This window comes from Musca domestica, unplaced genomic scaffold (assembly GCF_030504385.1).
Source record: "Musca domestica strain aabys unplaced genomic scaffold, Musca_domestica.polishedcontigs.V.1.1 15, whole genome shotgun sequence".
NCBI classification, from domain to species: domain Eukaryota; kingdom Metazoa; phylum Arthropoda; class Insecta; order Diptera; family Muscidae; genus Musca; species Musca domestica.
In genome coordinates this window covers 10,307,649-10,330,201 of record NW_026712207.1, presented here as the reverse complement: position 1 = coordinate 10,330,201, position 22,553 = coordinate 10,307,649, and the positions used below count along the sequence as shown (strand labels likewise).

Here is a 22,553-nt window from a genome sequence, read left to right as displayed (position 1 = left end):
TCCATGTTACAAAGAAATGCACAAAGACATAATACCCTTACCACTATGTGGTGTAGGGTATAATCAAAGGGCTGTATGAACCTCAAAAAGTAGAATTTTAAAAAATATTTTTCTGTGGCTATCTGGAAATTAAACTTGGTTTTTTTTAAATTCTTTTTCAGGACCACCTCAGAGTAGGTTTTTTACATTTTTTTTATAAATTTTAATTTAAAAATTATTTTTAAGGATTTTCAAAATCTCCAGAACACTTAAACTTCGTTAAACAAAACTGTGTATTAGAATTGTAACTAACAAAGCAAAAAAATATGTGTTCCTACCTTTCTGTACGAATTTCCAAATGATAGTTTCCAGCTGTTTTTTTCCAAATTCCAGAATTCTTGTTTTTGTTTTTCTTTCATTTAGAACATTTTATACCATTTTAATTCCGGAAATGACGATTTAAAGTGAATTTTACCGAACATTCTAAATTTGTTTAATAAAACTTCATACACAAAATTCCGAATTATATCCCAACAATATTTACTGTCATCTTGTGCCTTGGGCCTAGATCCAAAATTTTCAATTTTTCAGAATTCTCGCATTAGCATTTTTTTTAAATATTTCGACCTAGATGTGCCAAATTTCAAAACATTTTTTGGTGTTTTGCAAATCCCACTCCCTTCCGAATTATGGTCACTTTTAACCTATTTAGGTTTATAAGCTATAAAATTAAATTAAATGTTCCGGCATAATTTATGCTAATCCCTAAAGATTATAAAATATCCATAAACGCAAATAAGGAAATAAATTTAATCTTAAAATTTATCGATTTAATGTATCCTTCAACAATTCCTGCTATACCCCCATTTTTCCCATGGCCGAACTGCTTAATTAGGTGCCATCAGAGTTAACAAAAACAACAAATCTTTTGCAGGAAGTAAAATTAGTTTGTTGTCAGAGATTTCCCCCTTTAGTTTTGTTTACGTTTCTCTTCGATGCCAACAAAAAGGATGTTGACCCACTGATTCAGGCTAAAGGTAATTAAGATTGTCCCTCTGCCTAAGACAAAGAAGATAAACCCTGTCGATGGTTGGTTACTTGGGTTGTGGATAATTTAAGATATCTCTCTTCACCCCATCCATTTGACAATAATCATGCCTTGGGAACATTTGTGGAAATCGTTATTTTTGCTATCTTCCTCAAATATTGTTTGCCATTTCAATTGTTTCTTGGGGACACACAAACTCTGTTTGCATAACTACTAATTTACCAAGAACTTGCTCAATCTCTTATCTTAGATTTAACTGGCAAAAGTTTCTAAAACACAGAACAACGGCCAAAATAATCCATTGAGCGGAGAGACAAATTCACGAAGTTCATTTAAATAACTGTTTCAAAAGCAAAATTGCCTTCAAAACTTTAACTTTTTAAACAAGTCGACAAATTGTCGTAGGCCTTTCCAGGACTATGTAACAGCCGCCAGAGTAAAGAGAAAAACTTTTATTATTACGTCGCATTGCCAACGAATGAAAAAAAAAAACCTTAGAGAGCATTGTTACAAGACCTCCTTTAAGCTTCTTGTAGTTGTTGTTTAATTTACACAACTATCTACAATGTCAGTGTGTGCGTGTGTGTGTCTGTAAATAATTCCAAACGGAAAAGTAATTTAGTTCTGGTCCTTAAAGATAATTCCGAAAAAATAAGTAAACATTGATGTAATTTGAAATTCTCTTGGGCTATAGCGGCTTGTTATAGCCCAGCGCAAACAAAGGAGCATTCCTGGTAGGTGTAACCCAAACAGACAATTGATCCACTATATATTAGTACAATTGTTGGCAATGGAACTTGATCTTAGGATGGCGAATCAGACGAAGGGTATTTTTATGTTTGACAATGGCTCCAAGCTTTTTTTTTTATTTTTCAAGAATTAAAAATATATTTCGAAAAATTCCTAAAAAAACATTTATTCTTTTAGAATAATACTCATGTCAGACCCAACAAAGTATATATATTCTTGATCAAAGTAAAATTCTAAGTCGATTTAGCGATGTCCGTCTGTCTGTCTGTCTGTTGTAATCACGCTATCTTTCGAATAAATTGAGATAGATGGCTAAAATTTTGCACACATGTTTATTTTTCCAGTAGGCAGGTTAAGTTCGTAAATGGGCCATGTAGGTCCACGTTTTCATATAGCCCCCATATAACGGTACCTCCCGATATTCGGTATTTTGATGATTTTAGCGACATTATTTACGGTAATTGTTTCAAATCTGGTATTTGAAGTTCCAAATGGATATTACACCCTAAGACTGAAAATTGTCTGTGCAAGTCCACGTCTTCGTATAGCCCCCATATAACGGCACCTCGCTATGTTCGGTATTTTGATGATTTTAGCGACATTATTAACCGGAATTGTTTAAAATTTGGTATTTGAAGTTCGTTATGGGAACTACAGTCTGTGACAGAAAATTGTCGGTGCGGGTCCAGTTTCGAATTTGAATATGGTAATGGCTTATGACAAACAATGCATATGTATGTCCACGTCGTATAGACCCCAATATAACGGCTATATTCGGTATTTTTAAAATTTTAACAGAATTTTTTAAGGATTTTATTTTTTGAAAATTACCAAATTCGTTGCAAATGGTGGAGGGTATTAAAAGTTCGGCCCGGCCGAACTTACTGCTTTTTAACTTGTTAATCTTTAAAAAAAATGTTTGGGTATTTTTAAAAAACATTTTCAAGAATAACCGAAATTTTAATGTATCCATGGATTTTTTGAAATTTTTGTAAAAATTTTCAAAAAAAAATATTTATACTAAATTTTTAAAATATATATTTTTTTAATTTTATAAATTAAATTTTTGGGAATTTGTAAAAAATATTCCGTCGCGGATTTATTATTTTCTTTTTTTGTGAATTCCAAGCTTTTTTTAAGGTTTACCAAAATTTTGGTGCGGTCCTGGATTTTTTGAAAATTAGTTTCTTCAAATTTTTCAAAAAAAACTTTTTTGGGGGATTTTTAAAAAATATTTCGTCGTATTTATAATTATTGGTCTTTTAAGAAAATAAAAATTGTTTGACTTTTTAAATTTTTTGTGCGTTTTTTACGAATATTTTTCAAAAACTTTCGAAGCACTTGTCGCGATTTTTTCAAATAATATTTTCCAAGCCAAAACAAATCAAGCATCGTGGATTTCTAAACATTTTTTAAACCAAAAACGTAGTTTTAAAGAATTGTTTTTAAGTCCTATCAAACGTTAATTTTTTTTTTCAAGGACGATGTGATCCTTGAAGTTTTTTTAGGAATATGTATGTAGATTTGTAGAATATCAAATGTAGATTTTTTAAAATATTTTTCAAGAACCATTAAAGCTCCTAACTTGGATTTTTTGGGAATATTTTTAAGGAAGATTAGAGCCTCAAGCATGGATTTAAAGGAATTTTTATTTTAAGGACCATCTAAACCACAAGTGTGGATTTTAAGGAGTATTTTTAAAGGGCCATCTAAACCTCATTCGCAGATTTTTTTATATTTTGAAGGAACGGCTTAGCCCCAAACATAGATTTTTAGATTATATTTCGAGGACATGCAAAGCTTCAATTGGGTATTTTTTAAGAATAGCTTTTCAAAGACATTCAGAACTTCAAACGTAGACTGTTTTTAGAATATTAATTTCAAAAAAATGTTAACATATTTTCCTAAGGACCATATTTTTAAGTTTTTTTTTTCAAGTCTGGATTTTTTTTTAAAAATATTTCTAAAGATCATCTGAACTTCAAACATTTTTTAAAATATTTGTTTAAGGACAAACATAGCCTCAAGCGAAGTTTTTTTTTATTTTCAAGATATTTTGTAGAATATCTCTTCAAGGACTATCTGAGTCTCTGAATTGGATTTTTTAAGAGTATTTTTACAAGGACTTTCTAAGTCCCAATGGTTGATCTTTAAAAATATTTTTAAAGGACCTTAGTAGGATTAATGGGCATTTTTAGATATATTTTTTGCGGATCTATGAAGCCTGCAATTTGGATTTTTGAGTATATTTTTTCAAGGGTAATTAGCCCCAAACTGTATGTTTAAAAATTATTTTTTCAAGGACCATCAGGGTCTAATTGGGGGACTTATTTAAGAACAATTTTTCAAGGACTATCTGGCCTTAAACTCGATTATTTTCTAACATTTTTCATGGATCATATGACGTGAATTTTTAGGAATGTATTTCAAAGACCGAATTCAGAATTTTTAAGAATATTTTTGAAGGATATTTGAAATATTTCTTAAAAGAGCACCAAATGTGGACTTCAAAAAAGAGTCTTGAAATTGATTTTTTGTTTAGTTTTTTAAATGGCCCTCAATATTTTTCAATTAAATTCTGAGCCACAAACGTGGATTTAAAACAGATTTTTTGGGCACTACCTGAGGCCTCATGTTTTGAATGTTTTTCAAGGACCTTAGGAGGGAGGATTAATGAGGACTTTTAAAAATACTTTTTCTTGGGCCTAAGGAGCACTGAAATGTGATATTTTCCGAACATTTTTTCAAAGACTATTTGAGCACCAAATGGTGGGTCTAATTTTTTTCAAAAGACCATTTAGGTGTTGGATTTATTTAAGAACAATTTTCAAGGAAAATCTAGCCTCAAACTTGATTTAACTAGAATTTATAAGAATATCCCTTCAAGGAGACTCAAACATGGAGTTTAATATAATATTTGTTCGACAACAATCTGTGCCTTAAACTTGGATTTTTTTTTTTTAGTTTTTTAAAGGGCAATTTGAGCCTTAAACGTAGAATTTTGAGAATATTTTTACAAGAACTATCTGAGTTTCAAACGCGGCTTAAACATGGACTCTTCAAGAATAGTTTTTCATAGATCATCACAGCTACAAATTTGGATTTTTGAAGAATGTGTTTTAAGGACCTTAGGAGGATTAATGAGGCGTTTTTAGGAAAACGATGAGTTGAAAAAAAATATTTTTTTTCAAAGGCCCTTTTCTCAATGGTGGATTTATTTCAGGATGTTTTACTTACAATCTGTTCTTAATCTTAGAATTTTCTTAAACATCTTTCAAGAACTATCTTAGCTTCAAAAGTTGATTTATGTTGAGGACATTTATGTAATATTTCAATGCCCGTCAAAAATAATTTAGCAATATTTTTTTCAAGAACTTATGGACTTTTTTTAAAATATTTTTAGTTTGTAATAATCGTGGATTTTTTTAAATGCATATTTTTTTAAGGACTATTAGTCTAATAACACTGTGTAACTTAATTCTTTTTTTTTTTTTTTTTTTAAATTATAGGGGAAATCCAGCAAATTATAAAAAAACACTTGTATTGATGTTTCGGATGTTTAAAATAACCTAAATATATACATTTTTCGAAATTTTCGTATGAAGATAGTGTTTTCGGCAATATTGCAAAAAAAGAGGAATATTTTCTGCGAAAAATGTAACTCAAACGAATCAGCAAAGGGGCTTTTTAATCTTTTTTTTTAAATATGTCTAAAAACTCCCTTAAATCGGGGTCGTAGCAACTGAAAATATTCTACAAAATTATTTAAATAAAATCATAAACGTCAGAAATTATATGTATATTTAAAATATGTTCTGAGGTTAAAACCGTACTTTGTGTGAATTTTGTGCAAAAATCTCCAAAAGCATTATTTTAGTAGGATGATGTAAGAGACAAAAAATATTCCCCATAAAATTCTACTATAAATCGGCAAAGAAACGAAATTTCTAACTCTTTATGTTCGAAAAATAGTTGCATATTCCCAAAATATTTATGACAAATAATTTTGTTATTCTCACGTCTAGAGGGAGATTTAAGCCATATTTTCAGAAAATCACCCCTTTTTTACCTCGTTTGAGCGTTAATTTTTTTACCAAAATATTCCTCGTACTTTTATCTGCAATAATTGCAGAAGACAATATATTCCTAAAATGAAGGGTTTCTAAGGAATCTTAGTTTGAAAATTTCATAGAAGTTTAATGAGAAGGGGGAAACTTGCCTCCTATTTCGGATACTTTGCGATGTAAACTTTCAAAACGCCGATACCCATGTCTTCTATTTTTAGCTCTACTTTCATAATGTGCTCAATTTTCCGTATAACTATTGAAAATTGAGTTGAGCAATTGATTGCGGATTTTTCAAATATATTTTTTAAAGACATTTGGTCTGATTATCGAGAATTTTTTAATTTTTAAATATTTTTAAATAAATTTTAAAACAATAAACAGAGGATTTTTTTTTCATGTGATACTAGTTCAACATTCTTGGATTTTTTGAAATATGTTTTCAATACCTATCAATTCAGTTATAGTGAATTTTAGCAACTTTTTTCAAAGGATGTCGAACACTGGTCATGCGACACTAACTATTTGTCTATGTTTTTCTTTCCACCATTATCTCTTTGCTTCAAAACGCCCTTTAGCAGTGGACCATTGTTAGAATCTCATGAATTTGTGGAATTCTTCTTCAAATTTTCATTTGACAATATTGCCAACCACTATCGCTTTAGTATCCGATAAACCCCCTTAACAAGCAAGCGAGAAAAAACGAGTGAAATTGAATTTCTTATCGCCCGAACAACTTTTATGGCCTAATGGAAAACGTATTCAGTTGCCAGACTTTACCCATACTCAGCGTGTTGTTTTCTTTTTAGTTTGTGCCTAGTGTGAGGGACAGATTTGCAGATTATCGATTCGTCCAGTGAACCATTTTTGTGATGGCGTCGTCGTTTGATTTCTAGGCCACTTTATCGCATGGCATTTGAAATGTTTGGCGCCAAGCAGTGACTTGGAGGTCAGCGCCAGGGAAAGGAAAACAAACTTGTGGGTTATTTATGCCAAACAATGTGTTTGCGTGTGTTTGTGTCGATTGTGAATTCTATTGAAATCTGTATGGATTCGGCAGAACAGGATGTTGAATGTAATCGGCAACAAATATTTCACTGATTTCAAGTGAAATGGATTTTTTTATCTTTTTTAAAGAAACATATATATTTTTAGTGCTTGGTAAAACGACCTCAGTGTTGTGTGTGCTCTATGTCCCAAAAATTTACTTTCAAAAAAAAAAAAAATAAATAAATAAATAAATAAATAAATAAAAAAAATCAAGCCAGAATTGGTTTATATTTGGGGGACATAGCACTGCACCTATCATTTTAGTTATTGGGAATACAATTGCAATAGGGGCTTTCAAATATCAATTTTTCAATAGAACCGAAATGCTTTTAGCAGTCACGAATGAAGGTTAGCTCTTTAAGGCAAGTTTCCACCTGACGTAAGAGTCATATGAATATTTACTTTTTTGCATTTATATAGTATAAATTTAGGCGCACCTTTGGTTGGCCAGCAGAACTTAAGTGCCGGCCATGGTGATGGTGTGAGCCGATGGTCTCTCTCCGCTTGTATTAATCCAACGTGGTGTCAGAATAAATGCCAAATATTATCGCGAAAATATTCTGAAGAGTGTATAAAAGCCTCGGGCACGCAAAAAGTTTGGCCGCAGACCTTGGACATTCCAACAGGACTCAGCACCATTGCACTCTGCACGCGCCACTCAAGAATGGTTACAAAATGAGGTTCCTTGCTTCATTTCCAACGCACAATGGCCACCAAAATCTCCGTATAACAATCCGTTGGACTATTGTGTCCGGAGTATTTTGGAACGCAAGGTTGGCACTAAAAAATAGCAAAGTGTCGATCACCTCAAGCAAGCGCTTCGGCGAGAATGGGCCAAAATACCGCAGAGCAACATTCGGGTAGCGTGTGACGTCGGTTTCATTGGCCGTTTGAAGGCCATAATTCGTGCCAAAGGTGACCAATTCGAACAAATCTAAACTTATTCTAAAATATGATGCTATTTCCGATATTTTTTGCTTTCATTCAATAAAATTTAAAAAAATATGGTGTATAAAGGTACTGAAATTCAGACCCTTTGTGGGGGAGGTACCAGAAGGGGATCGCAGATGTATATCATCTTCACAACACATCTAGTGTTAGCAAAAAATTTTATATGTGCGAAATTTGAAGAATGTTGGATGCTTATTTTTTTGCTTTTCAATACTTTGAATCCTTTGTGGGGGAGGTACTAGAAGAAATGGTTCGATCTCTGCCATCTTTATAACAGATCTTGTATTGAATGAAATATTGAGATGTACGCAGTCTGAATGAAATCTGATGTTAATTTCGCGTTTTATGATCTTCATGGATATTCAAAATTTTGACGCTTTGTGGGGAGGTACAAGAAGGAGTGGACAGATATATCCCATCTTCACAGCAGATATTGTATTATTAGAAATAATGGAATTTGTGAAATTTGAAGAGAACCAGATGCTTATTTCGGATTTAAGAATCAATTTGCTTTTTCAAAACGTTCACCCTTTGTGGGGGAGGTACCAGAAGCAATGGTTCGATCGCTACCATTTTTATAGCAGGTCTTGTGCTGATAGAAATATTGAGATGTGCTAAGTCTAAGTGGAATTGGGTGGTAATTTCGCGTTTTATGAGCTTCATGGATATTAAAAATTTCGACCTTTTGAGGGGGAGGTACCAGAGTGAGTGGAGCGATATATTCCATCTTAACACTAGATCTTGGGTTTATAAAAATATCGGGATGTGTGAAATTTGAATACAATCGGACTCTTACATTACATTTTATAAGAGTTGTAATTATTCAAAATTTTGACCCTTTGTGGAGGATGTACTTGATGGAGTGGACCGATATTGTCAATTTTCACACCTGACCTAGCACTGACGCAGATATTAGAACTTTTAAAGTTAAAGCAAGATCGGATTCATCATTTCTCTATCAGTGCAGAACAATTTTTTGAAAATTTCGACCTTTTGTGGTGGAGGTACCAGAAGGAGTGGACCGATGCATTCCATCTTAAACCCAGACCTTGGGTTATTAGAAGTATTGGGATTTGTGGAAATTAAAGATAATCAGACACTTATATCACATTTTACAATAGTTGTAATTATTCAAAATGTTGGCCCTTTGGGGGAGGTACTTGATGGAGTTGACCGATATTGTCCATTTATGGCTTAGGGTAGGTTTCTGCCACAATTTTCAACCAAATTGGCTGAAACTTGTCAACTGGGGTTTTCGGAAGGTCTGTTCTCTCCTTGCAAATATATCCTCCCTTTCGGTATTTTGAAGGTTTTTGCCACAATAACCAACCAAGTTACATGATAAGATCAGTTTCGCTATTTGGGTTATTTTTTTTTTTTTTTTAAACTGAAAGATATTCTAGCTTAAGATATTCCAATATTTCCATTATTTAATTTTACTTTGATGAGCATAGTGGTGGAGGGTATAAAAACTTCGGCCCGACCGAACTTAGAAGCCCTTTTTACTTGTCTAGTGTATATATGATTTAATCAATGGTAAAATCCACCCTTTGTCTTATCTTTAATATAATAGGATTATATATTACGCTACTGGAGAAAATAACTCCCAAATGTATGCTTCGAAATTTATACATTCCAGCCCTCATTATGGAGATTTGGTGTTCCCATTAGTTACACAATTTATATTTTCCCAACTCACCTAATACGCTTAGTCGTCCTTAAGGATAACAATGTATGTAACATGAAATGTAGCCTCAGTAATTGTATCCAACATCTTTGCCGATATGAATTATTTTCTAGCATAGATATTTCAATATTAATAAAGCTTAAAATCTCATATTTAAAAATATTATTGAAATTTCATAAATAATTAAAATAATAAACACACACAATGTGTGCTGTTCATTCCACATTTGTGCAGATGTGTGTGTGTGTGTTTTTAGATCCAATGACACAAAGCAACATAAAAATTGAAAGATTTACTGTTTGACTGGTTATTGATATATATATATATGATACCATAAATATGGATACATAATTTTAGAATATGGCAGAAGAAATGGTCCGATCTCTACCATCTTTATAACAGATCTTGTGTTGATAAATATATTGAGATTTGCCAAGTCTCAATGGAATCGGATGTTAATTTCCCGTTTTATGAACTTTATGGATATTCAAAATTTCGACCTTTTGTGGGGGAGGTACCAGAAGGAGTGGATCGATATATTCCATCTTTACACCGGACCTTTGGTATGTTAAAGATCCATTTGAACTCCGAACTTTAGTTTTTTTTTTTTTTTTTTTTTTTTGGTAAAAATTTTCAAAAGCCTGTCTTTGTTTCAATGTTTTTTAAGACCCATCTGAGCTTCAAGCATGGACTATTGTTCGATTATTTGTCCAAGTATCATCTAAGCCTCAAGCATGGATTGTTTAAGATTTTTTTCTTAAACGTGCATCTCAGTAGTGGATTGTTTTAAGAAAATTGTTTCAGAAACCACTTTTCCTTAAACGTGGATTTTTTAAGAATATTTTCAAGCTCCTAGATTCTAGCGTTAATTTTTTATAAATATTTTTTCCAAAAATATTTTTAATTTAGAAATACAGATCAATCATTCAATAATCATGAATTTTTAATTTTTTAAATTGAAAAACTTTGAAAATATGTCGTCAAGGACACCTATGCTAGTGGATTCTCAACAATAAACATTATATGGGTCTAATGGCCGGTTAAAAAATTTTGGCGAAATTTTACCAATTTACAACCCAAAATTTGCAAATTAAAAAAAAACTGCAACAAAGTCAAACGCCATAACTTTTACTGTTTTTTTTTTTAATTTTATTGAATGAAAGCAAAAAATTTCGGAAATAGCATCAAATTTTAAGATAAGTTTAGATTTGTTCGAATTGGTCACATTTGACACGAATTATGGTCTTCAAACGGCCAATGAAACCCTCACACGCTGGCCGAATGTTGCTCTACGGTATTTTTTAATGCCAAACTTGCTTTCCAAAATATTCGAGACACAATAGTCCAACGGATTGGTGCAATGGTACTGAGTCCTCTTGGAATGTCCAACGTCTGCGGCCAAAATGTTTGCGTGCCCAAGGCTTTAATACACCCTCCAGAATATTTTCGCATTAATATTCGGCATTTATTCTGATGCCACGGTCGATTAATACGATCGGAGGGCGACTATGTTATGGCGCCCAAATCATCACCTTGGCCGGCACTTGAGTTCTGGTGGCCAGCCGAAGGTGCACATTTTCAGCTGACCGATAATTTTGTTTGTTTACAAACTGCTGAACAATGAATGTTTTCTCATCGTAGACGGAGAAAACCAAATTCGGCAGTTCACCACTTTCGGCCAAGCAAAGCAACTCTTTAGCTCTTTTGAGTCTATTTTCTTTCTGTTGCGGTGTAAATTGAATTTCAATGGCTTTACCCCGTGCTCATTTTTCAATATTTGCCGAATAGAATATTGCGATATGTTCAGCTCACGGACCATTTTTCGGCCACTGCGACGCGGGTTTCACACTATCACGCTTGAATTCCATCACGAATAATTTTTTTTCTGGAAAATTCTCTCCAAAATGCTTTTGTACGCTTGTTAACAATATAATGAGCTGTCACTGGAAGAATTTTAACAGCTGTCGAGTGGCTTGGAAATGACAGCAGTCTGAACTTGGTTGAAGTTTTTTCATCTCACCCTGTATATGGCCTATACATAAAAGTGAACAGATCAACATATCTAAAAATGAAGAGTGCCTTATATATGGTTCGTAAATAATAGTTCACCTATCTTCACAAAATTTAGCAGTCAGAGATTCTTCCAATTTTGAATCAAAATGTCTAGGAACTCATGATTGGGTTTAAAATTGTGGTCGAAAACTTAAAAATGAGGAGGTACGGTAACATAGAGCCTATAATAAAAAGTCGATGCATCTTAAAATTGTTTAGGAAGTAGATATTATATCTACTCACCACTCGAAATGTCAAGTAACACATGATTTGGCTTTTAATTGTGGTCAAAACATTCAAAATACCGAAAATCTGGAAGTAACGCTGTATGGGGGCCATACCGAAACCTGGACCGATATGAGCCATTTATAATACCGAACATGTAGTGGTGATATAAATGTCTGAGTAAAATTTCAAAGCGAGAGAATTAATCTCCGTCTTTGAGGATCTCAGCCCCACTGTGCGACGGAGAGATATCTTATTTTAGAAGTACTAACCCAATTTTCTCAATTCATCATTGAAAAAGTCTAAAAAATTACTCAATATACGTATATATGTCTCCATTGCCGCAATAATATAATGAATGTTGCCCAGTGTTTTTGAATCATAATTACAATATTATAATTTCCCAAGAAAATCACAATTTGAAATCGCTGCCAATAATCCAATTAAAATTATTTATTAATATTTAATATTCAATTCGATGTGGCAATTTGTCACATCGCTTTTCAGTATTAACTGTAAACACCGATGGCATGGTAAATAATATCTTTAGGCACAAATGGATTTTGTTGAATTTTTTCGCCATATGAAATATTTATTTATTTTTATATGTATTAATATCACTTTTAATGGCAGTGCGAGAAATTGAAATGAAAATACGCAATTTAATGCAGTCGGTAAATTAGCAGAACATCTACATTTTGACAATTTAAATGGAAACGTTTCTTGATAAACAAGCTGTCAAAATAATTCGCTTTAATCCCATGAATATTATACTTCCTTAAACATATGAGAGAAGACAACGATTTAAACGCATATGATGCCTAACATTATATGTCTGTACTTGGATTCAAAGGATTTTAATGCCAAACACATACCAACATAAATAAGCCATGGTATTATAAATTAGGATGTTAGCAAAATCGTAGGCAAATATTCACAAATCAAGATAATATTAAAATCCCACACAAATATCCAATAGTTTATTTCTTGGTTAATTCCAATACTCAAAATGGAACTATTTTATTACGTTATGAATATGCATTTTAACGTTGTAAATACTTTTAATTAGAAATCTTGTATTTCGAAAAAAGAGAAAAAGAAAAACAGCAACTGGGCTTTTGCAAATACAACTTCTTAAAATATTTTATTTAAACATAATTTTAATGTTGCTTTAATTTTCCTTTAAAAATTTAAAAACTCTTCAATTCACTTTCTCATCTCATCGTTAAACGAAAGTGAAACTGTATCGGGAAATGAATTGCCAGTTTGGCCAGGGAGCAAAACTCCTCCCTGGCCAAACTGGCAATTCATTTCCCGATACAGTTTCACTTTCGTTTGACGATTTTTGTGTGTGGATTGAAAGTTCATTTGCTCTTTTCAATAGATTTTGGTTTTCTGGAAGAATATTTGAAGCAATTACCGAAATGTATGGTTAACTGCGCTTTAACTGACATGAATGACTTGACATTTGGAATATATATGGGGCACAAAATCTCATGATGAAATGAAATAAAAAATAACATTTTAATGATATAAACAATAATAACAACAATAATAATGATAATAATAATAATAATAATAATAATAATAATAATAATAATAATAATAATAATAATAATAATAGTAATAATAATAATAATAATGATAATAATAATAATAACAACAATAATAATAATAATAATAATAATAATAATAATAATAATAATAATAATAATAATAATAACAACAACAACAATAATAATAATAATAATAATAATAACAACAACAATAATAATAATAATAATAATAATAATAATAATAATAATAATAATAATAATAATAATAATAATAATAATAATAATAATAATAATAATAATAATAATAATAATAGTAATAATAATAATAATAATGATAATAATAATAATAACAACAATAATAATATAATAATAATAATAATAATAATAATAATAATAATAATAATAATAATAATAATAATAATAATAATAATAATAATAATAATAATAATAATAATAATAATAATAATAATAATAATAATAATAATAATAATAATAATAATAATAATAATAATAATAACAATAATAATAATAATAATAATAATAATAATAAAATAATACTGAAAACACTATATATTAGAAAAAGAGAGGGATCAGCGTTTTCAAAGTTTAAATCGCAAAGTAACCTACATTTTTCCTCTCTTCCACATTTTTCGAAATTTTCGGATTAAGGTTCTTTGGAATTCTTACATTTGAGGTGTGTGGTATCTTCGGCATTATTACAAATAGCAATTCAAAGTTTATTTTGTTTGAATATATTCCATATATAGCTAAATCTTTCCTAAATGCCAAGATTTCATAAATATTAAAAACACATTTTAGATTTGAGTTTTTGCAAGAGACAAAAAATACAAAAAGACCAAATAATGGCTTGGCTTAAGAACTAAAGCTAATTGATCGACAAACGAGTGCTATCAAATCCACTTGAATTTTTCGACAATCCATATTGGATATTATTATAATAATAAGAAAATTGGCAAAGAAATTAGATTTTAAAACCAGTAAAAAAAAGTCCCAAAGTCGGGCGGGGCCGACTTTATGATACCCTACCCCACTTTGCTAATTTAGTAGAGCCCACATAACAATCAAAAGTTTTTATGTTTAAGTTAAGTTTATTTTTATTTTCAATAAATAAATATTTCTTTGAGCTTTATTTATTGAAATTACATTGGAAAAGGTCGATTAAAAAAACAAACTTGAGTTTATTTTTATAATTTAAAGTTCAAAGGTCTAAATATGCCGAAGCATTTGTATCTTTTGAATTCGAACTTGCATTGCCCATTTGGTGCAAAATTAATTTGAAATCAGATAAAGATATATATGGGAGCTATATCCAAATTGGAACCGATCTTGATAAAATTTAGCAAAGATATTTCTGAGCTGTATTTGATGTATTTCCCTGAATATCGTTGTTACGGAGTGCATATTACGGCTGTGGGTAACAAATCGGATGAACAGTATATATGGGAGCTATAGCTATATCTGAACCGATCTTCACCAAATTTGGCATACTTTCTTCTAGACTCAATTCGGTCGGATGTGCCAAATTCCATACCATTTGGACAAATATTAGAATTTTGGTGTACAATAAAAGGTAAATCGGACGAAGTTATATATGAGAGCTATATCCAAATCTGAACCGATCTCGACAAAATTTGGCAAAGGTGTTTCTGAGCTGCACTTGATATATTTCCCCAAATATTGTTGCTACAGAGTGCATATTACGGCTGCGGAGGATAAAAATAACAAATCGGATGAGCATTATATATGGGAGCTATAGCTATATCTGAACCGATTTCGATCAAATTGGGCATACTTATTTCCAGGCCTAATTTGGTTGTATGTGCAAAATTCCACACTATTCAGGCGATATTACACGTTTGGTGCACAATAAAAGGCAAATCGAACGAAGATATATATGGGAGCTATATCTAATTTTTTACTAGGGTTCGTCCTTGTTCCAAACAAATGTTGTTTGGAAAATTTCATCTCAATCGGATAATAAATGCGACCTGCATTTTGTTCACAAGAATACATGGACAGACGGACGGACGGTCAGACGGACTGACATGCATAAATCAACTCAGAAAGTGATTCTATGGAGATCCTCAAAAGTAAAAGTGAAATTTGATCTAAAATAATTTTCCATTAGCACTCCCCCCCAAATAAAAACAAAATAATTATAATGAGATATTGATGCCACTTTGGTGACTGATAATGAAATTTGCTCTTGACGTCATCCGTCTTAAATTAGGCTTAGTTGGAGATTTATGCATAAACTCATAAAAAAATAAGACTTGTCTTTTTGATGGAATAGATTCCTGCCGTTTATAGTAAAATTTATGACAAAATAATTTGTAGAGTACTTTGAATATGATCACGTTAAGGAAGGTCCCTTTATTTACTCGCATGAGGCCGAACTTTTCGATCAAAATATTTCTCGTATTTTGGTCTGCAATATGGCCAAAAATGCACGAATTCCAAGGAATCTTAATCCTGAAAATTTCAAAAAAGGCGGAAGAGGGGAGAACTTTTTCATTCTTTTTCACATTTTTATACCCTCAGACATTCGATACGGCTAAAACCTGCCTCATTGAAATAACGGACCAAATCCTTTTCTGGACATTTGGAGTCGACCAGCAATGTCCGTCCGTCTGGCTGACTGGTGCGCACGATAACTCTCGAAGGAAGTATCCGATTTGGTCCAAACTTCGTACATCGTAATATTTTTGTCAAACTTAAATCGAGTTCGGAGATGGGCAATATCGGTCCACTCCTTCTGGTAACTCCCCCATCAAAGGTCGAAATTTTCAACAAAAAAAAAAAAAATATTTTTTGCACAGAAAGTGAAAAAATAATCCGATTTTGCTCTAACTTTGCAAATCCTAATATTTGCGTTAGGTCTGGTGCGAAAACGGACAATATGGTTCCACTCCTTCAGGTGCCTCCCCCACAAAAGGTCGAAATTAAAAAAAATACGTTTTTTTTTTGCTCAGAATGAGAAACGATTATCTGATTTTGCTCCAGCTTTGCAAATCCTAATATTTACGTCAGTGCTAGGCCTGGTACGAAAATGAATAATATCGGTACACTCCTTCTGGTACCTCCCACACAAATGGTCAACATTTTAAATAATTACAACTCTCATAAAATGTGATGTAACATTTATATTTATATATACTATATTTATATATACCCAAGGTCTGGTGTTAATATGGAATATATCGGTCCACTCCTTCTGGTACCTCCCTCACATATGGTCGAAATTTTTAAAAAATACACATTTTTTCACAGAAAGAAAAACGATACTCCGATTTTACTCCTACTTTGCACATCCTGATATTTGCGTTAGTGCTAGATCTGGTGCGAAAATGTACAATATCAGTCCGCTCCTTCTGGTACCTCCCTCACAAACGCTCACAATTTTGAATATCCATGAAGTTCATAAAAAGCGAAATCAACATCCTATTCCATTCCAGACATGGCACATCTAAAATATTTCCATCAACACGAGATCTGTTATAAAGATGGTAGATATCGGACCATTTGTTTTGCTTCCTGCTCCACATAGAATTCAAAATTTTGAAAAACAAAACGCTCAAAGAAGGCGAAATAAGAATCCAACTCTCTGCAAATTACACACATACAAACATTTTTGCTAACACAAGATCTGTTGTGAAGATGCTATATATCTGCGAACCCCTTCCTGGTACCTCACCCACAAAGAGACACAATTTTCAATATTTTTTTTTATAAATTGCGAAACAACTCAGCGATTCTTTACAACTTGCTATATCTAAATATATGTCTCTCAACCAGAATCCTAAGATGAATATGGAATTTAAGATATAAATGTTCGATTTTCTTATATATTCATAATGATATTTATATCATATTTATTTAGGTCCGATATGAAATGGACAATATTGACCCATTATTTCAAAACCCACTCCATAGAGGGTCAAGAGGGTCAAATTCATAACAGAAGTCTAAATATTTTTAAATAATCGAACATTGGCTGAGGGTATACATCTGTCGGCAAAACCGACCAATACTTTTTTCCTTGTTTTTTTTTTTTTAATTTTTCCTCCCAGTAAGCAATGTTTGAAAACTATGGGTAAAGAATACTTTTCGATTTTGAAGGGAAGGGTTTCTGATGAAAATACGCAATATTGTTGTGTGTTAATTCATATTAATTCAATTGGATGAGTATACAACGTTATATTTGTATACAACGTCACAATATCTAATAGATCAGATGGTGTTATCACTATTCCTATGTAATATGTAATAATCGTATAAAGGTACTGAATCAAATATTCCTGTTCTTATACTATGTATGTCGAAATAATTTGAATTTTTAAGGTTATAGCAAATGATATCTCAGACCACTAAAAACTGAAGTTTATATATCCGTGAGTTTTCGTTTTGTAATTTATTTTCTTTTTATTTATTTTTTTACTTGATTAACATACATATATAAACTAAAATAAGAGAATTTACATTTACATTTATTAATCGACAATACAGTTATAAATACAAATTCGTAATTTTAATATAGTTAAGTTAGTAGAACAAATAATGTTGTCATTAAAAATACATTAAACAGTGGTTTTGTCTGGCTATGGGTAAAAATTTACGGTTCGCGTGTGGGTGTTTTTTTGAAAATGTTAACATTTGATAATTAAAAGTTACAATGTTACAGGCTAATTAGATTACAAATATTGCATTTTGTTTTTAAGTGAATTAGAGGAATAAAAGCAAAAAATAACAATAATCGGAAAAAAACACTAAATGGTAAAATAAATGGAGTGCGCTTAGCTTTTTTCAATTTGATAAAATGCTGTGGCCCAAATACTTGAAATTGAGAAAAAATTAATTTTGGAATTTATGCACAAGCCATTAATTTTCATTACAACGGACTTTTCTTTGAAAAATGTTTAAAAAGGAAAATTACACATCATTTGGCCCATCAAAGAAAGGGGGGAAATATTTAAATTGCTTTTGACTTAAAAAATAATTACAAAGTGTCCTATAATTATTTTATAATTTTTTTGCTGTTGTTATTTTTTTTTATTGGTGTATGGGTGTGGAAGTGAATCATGCAAAGAAATATTTTGAATATTAGTTTTTGTTTTACATAATTGTATGGACATAGTGTCTTTTGGCTATGTGGGGTGGGGGGAGGGTTGTTAAGTATTAAGTCTAGGTGTAGTGGCATGTGTGTTGTAATACCAGGGATGGATAGTTGAAATTGTAGCTTGTGACCTCAGCCATTTCAACTCCCTATCCTTTTGTTGGCATAGTTTTAAGCAAAATAAACATTTAAATATAAATCAAAATTAAATACTAACAAATAATATTTTTTTAAAAAAATATTTTTTTTATAGAAAAAAAAATGTCTCTTTAAGCTTATACATATGTGTCTATGTATATATATATATATATATATATATATATATATATATATATATGTATGGTATAGTTATTCACAACAATATCATTACATTGTTTCACATAGTTTTTCCGATTTTTCTCTGATTCTTTTTCCGCTTCCATTTGTTGTTTCTGCTGTTGTTGTTGTTGTGGTTTGCGCTTTATTGGATTTCTGTTTCCTAGATTTCCTAGATTTGTCGGTTCTATTGGTTGCCGGTCGTCGGCGTCTTTTCTCTATGAATAGAAGGTCAATACACTGGTCTGGTTGCCACGCACAAACAGGAACGGTGGCATGTCACGACTTAAACTTTCCAACCAGGCCATATACAATGGAGCCGTCACAATATTCTTCCTTGGCATGGGCAATGTCATTACAACCAAATCGGATTTCGTTGATTGCTCTCGTAAATATTCACGTAAACGTAAATAGCGATTTGTTTTGTCCTGCACGGCCATCATGTCGTCCTCGGTAATGGCAACTACAATGACAATAAACAACAAAAACCATAAATGAATAAAGCCAATGTCAAAGAGCTTACAATAATAAAAAGGAAAAATTAAGCGGAACCCAAAATTTATGGAGAAATAAATTTAATCGCGTTATTTCATTACATCAACTGAATGACAGGAAACCATGTTACGCAGCTAGGTCGAATAACAGATTTCCTTAGGAAATTTCCTTTGAAATTCGTCAGGAGATTTCCTATGGAAATTCTCTCCTATTCAGCTTGGCAAAATAACAGCTTTCCTATGGAAATCTCCCTTCCATCCCTGCCCGGCTGAATAGAGCAGCTTGGCTGGCTGAATAGCAGATTTCTATAGGATAGCTGCTCTATTCAGCCGGGCTGAATATAGCAGCTTTTCTAAGGAAATCTCCTATTCAGCCCGGCCTGAATAGAGCAGCTATCCTATGGAAATCTGCTATTCAGCCCGGCCTGAATAGAGCAGCTATCCTATAGAAATCTGCTATTCAGCCCGGCTGAATAGAGCAGCTATCCTATGGAAATCTGCTATTCAGCCCGGCTGAATATGGCAGCTTTACTATGGAAATCTGCTATTCAGCCCGGCTGAATATGGCAGCTTTCCTATGGAAATCTGCTATTCAGCCCGGCTGAATAGAGCAGCTATCCTATGGAAATCTGCTATTCAGCCCGGCTGAATAGAGCAGCTATCCTATGGAAATCTGCTATTCAGCCCGGCTGAATAGAGCAGCTATCCTATGGAAATCTGCTATTCAGCCCGGCTGAATAGAGCAGCTATCCTATGGAAATCTGCTATTCAGCCCGGCTGAATAGAGCAGCTATCCTATGGAAATCTGCTATTCAGCCCGGCTGAATAGAGCAGCTATCCTATGGAAATCTGCTATTCAGCCCGGCTGAATAGAGCAGCTATCCTATGGAAATCTGCTATTCAGCCCGGCTGAATGGAGCAGCTATCCTATGGAAATCTGCTATTCAGCCCGGCTGAATGGAGCAGCTATCCTATGGAAATCTGCTATTCAGCCCGGCTGAATGGAGCAGCTATCCTATGGAAATCTGCTATTCAGCCCGGCTGAATGGAGCAGCTATCCTATGGAAATCTGCTATTCAGCCCGGCTGAATATAGCAGCTTTCCTATGGAAATCTCCTATTCAGCCCGGCTGAATATAGCAGCCTTCCTGTGGAAATCTGCTATTCAGCCCGGCCTGAATAGAGCAGCTATCCTATGGAAATCTGCTATTCAGCCCGGCTGAATATAGCAGCTTCCCTATGGAAATCTGCTATTCAGCCCGGCTGAATATGGCAGCTTCCCTATGGAAATCTGCTACTTAGCCCGGCTGAATATGGCGGCTTCCCTATGGAAATCTGCTACTTAGCCCGGCTGAATATGGCAGCTTCCCTATGGAAATCTGCTACTTAGCCCGGCTGAATATGGCAGCTTTCCTATGGAAATCTCCTATTCAGCCCGGCTGAATATGGTAGCTTTCCTATGGAAATCTCCTATTCAGCCCGTCTGAATATGGCAGCTATCCTATGGAAATCTGCTATTCAGCCCGGCTGAATAGAGCAGCTATCCTATGGAAATCTGCTATTCAGCCCGGCTGAATAGAGCAGCTATCCTATGGAAATCTGCTATTCAGCCCGGCTGAATAGAGCAGCTATCCTATGGAAATCTGCTATTCAGCCCGGCTGAATAGAGCAGCTATCCTATGGAAATCTGCTATTCAGCCCGGCTGAATAGAGCAGCTATCCTATGGAAATCTGCTATTCAGCCCGGCTGAATAGAGCAGCTATCCTATGGAAATCTGCTATTCAGCCCGGCTGAATAGAGCAGCTATCCTATGGAAATCTGCTATTCAGCCCGGCTGAATAGAGCAGCTTTCCTATGGAAATCTGCTATTCAGCCCGGCTGAATAGAGCAGCTTTCCTATGGAAATCTGCTATTCAGCCCGGCTGAATAGAGCAGCTTTCCTATGGAAATCTCCTGTTCCGAATCTGGTATTTTGCCCCAGCTGATTAGCGTATTTCCTATGGAAATCTCTATTCAACCAGACTGAAAGGAATTTTTCCCATACCACTCTTCATTCACGAGGTTTTTCATTCAAGTTTCCCTTTCCACCCTTGAAGTGGAGAAATCTAACGATATTCCGTTAATTTTATTTTCTGGAATATTTATTTATTTTTATTCGTCGGACAGCACCAATGAGTGTTTGTGCCTCTGTGTGTGTGTTCGCTTTGTACTTACCCTCATCCTCCTGCAGCTGTACATTTGTATCCTTTTCAGCCACAACAAAGTCCTTAATTAAATCGTTAAAGAACTGCGTCGATGATTCCTGTGGTTTCTTGGTTATGTCGGGAATCAATTGCAAATCTGAATAATCGATACGGAATTTCGACAATAAACTAGCCATCGAACGTTGTTCAAATTCCAGTTCGGCTTTTTTGTTGGCCAAAGCATAAACTCTGCAAAAGAGAAAAAACGAAAAAAATTAAAAATTAAAAAAGGGGATAAAATTAGAAAAACACAAAAGGGAAATCCCAAAATCAAATTTTCATGGGAATTACAAAATGAAATGTTGAAGCCTTAAAGCGGTGAATGCTGGGTTTTTGGCTGGAATTCAATAGATTTGTCTGTGTAAAGAAGGATTGTTAAAAGGCTGTTTGTAAACTGATTGTTCTGCGGTCATATGGTTTTTTTAAGGATCTTTGTCGGTAAAAGACCTGCAAAAAAGTCTTCTCTTTACAGGAGGCCTCTAAAGGTATGCCATATTTAAATAACTTTAAATATTATTCAATCGAGAAGATAATGATACGTTAAGGCTAGTTTACACATGATGTCAGTGTCATATGTAAGCTCCCGTTTTCAAATTCTGTGTTCAAATTTTAAAGCATACGTTTAGGCGTTTTTTAAATTGCAAGTTAATTTATGCTATACAGGTACTATACACATTTATTTAATGCATTATTATAACCTCCACCATTCTATGGAGAGTATATTAGCTTTATCATTCCGTTTGTAACTCCTTGAATTATGCGTTTGCAAAAATGTTTGGATGTTTAAAATTTGATCATCAAACTCTCTGATGAATTTTGAACCCTTTGTGGGGGAAGTACCAGCAGATATTGTGTTTGTAAAGATAATGGCATGTGTGAAATTTGAAGGGACCGGATCCTTTTTCGGATTTTATAATCATTTTGGTTATTCAAAACTTTGGCCCCTTGCGGGAGAGGTACCAGAAGGAATGGTCCGATCTTTACCATCTTTAAAACAGTTATAGT

At 33.0% G+C, this 22,553-nt stretch overlaps 1 protein-coding gene and 1 long non-coding RNA gene across 3 annotated transcripts in view; one reads left to right on the top strand and one right to left on the bottom strand.

The window, feature by feature from the left end:
- Positions 1-22,553, top strand: part of LOC131801238 (uncharacterized) — a 135,573-nt gene that overhangs the window by 103,945 nt on the left and 9,075 nt on the right. The gene's annotated exons all lie outside the window — the stretch shown is intronic.
- Positions 18,923-22,553, bottom strand: part of LOC101888630 (bumetanide-sensitive sodium-(potassium)-chloride cotransporter) — a 189,206-nt gene continuing 185,575 nt past the window's right edge. For both annotated transcript variants that reach the window (XM_020034704.2, XM_059119650.1), the window contains 2 exons: positions 21,520-21,737; positions 18,923-19,274 (listed from right to left, as the gene is read on the bottom strand). In XM_020034704.2, the coding sequence (XP_019890263.2) occupies positions 19,030-19,274; positions 21,520-21,737 (463 nt within the window). In that variant the 3' untranslated portion in view covers positions 18,923-19,029. The remainder of the gene's footprint in view (positions 19,275-21,519; positions 21,738-22,553) is intronic.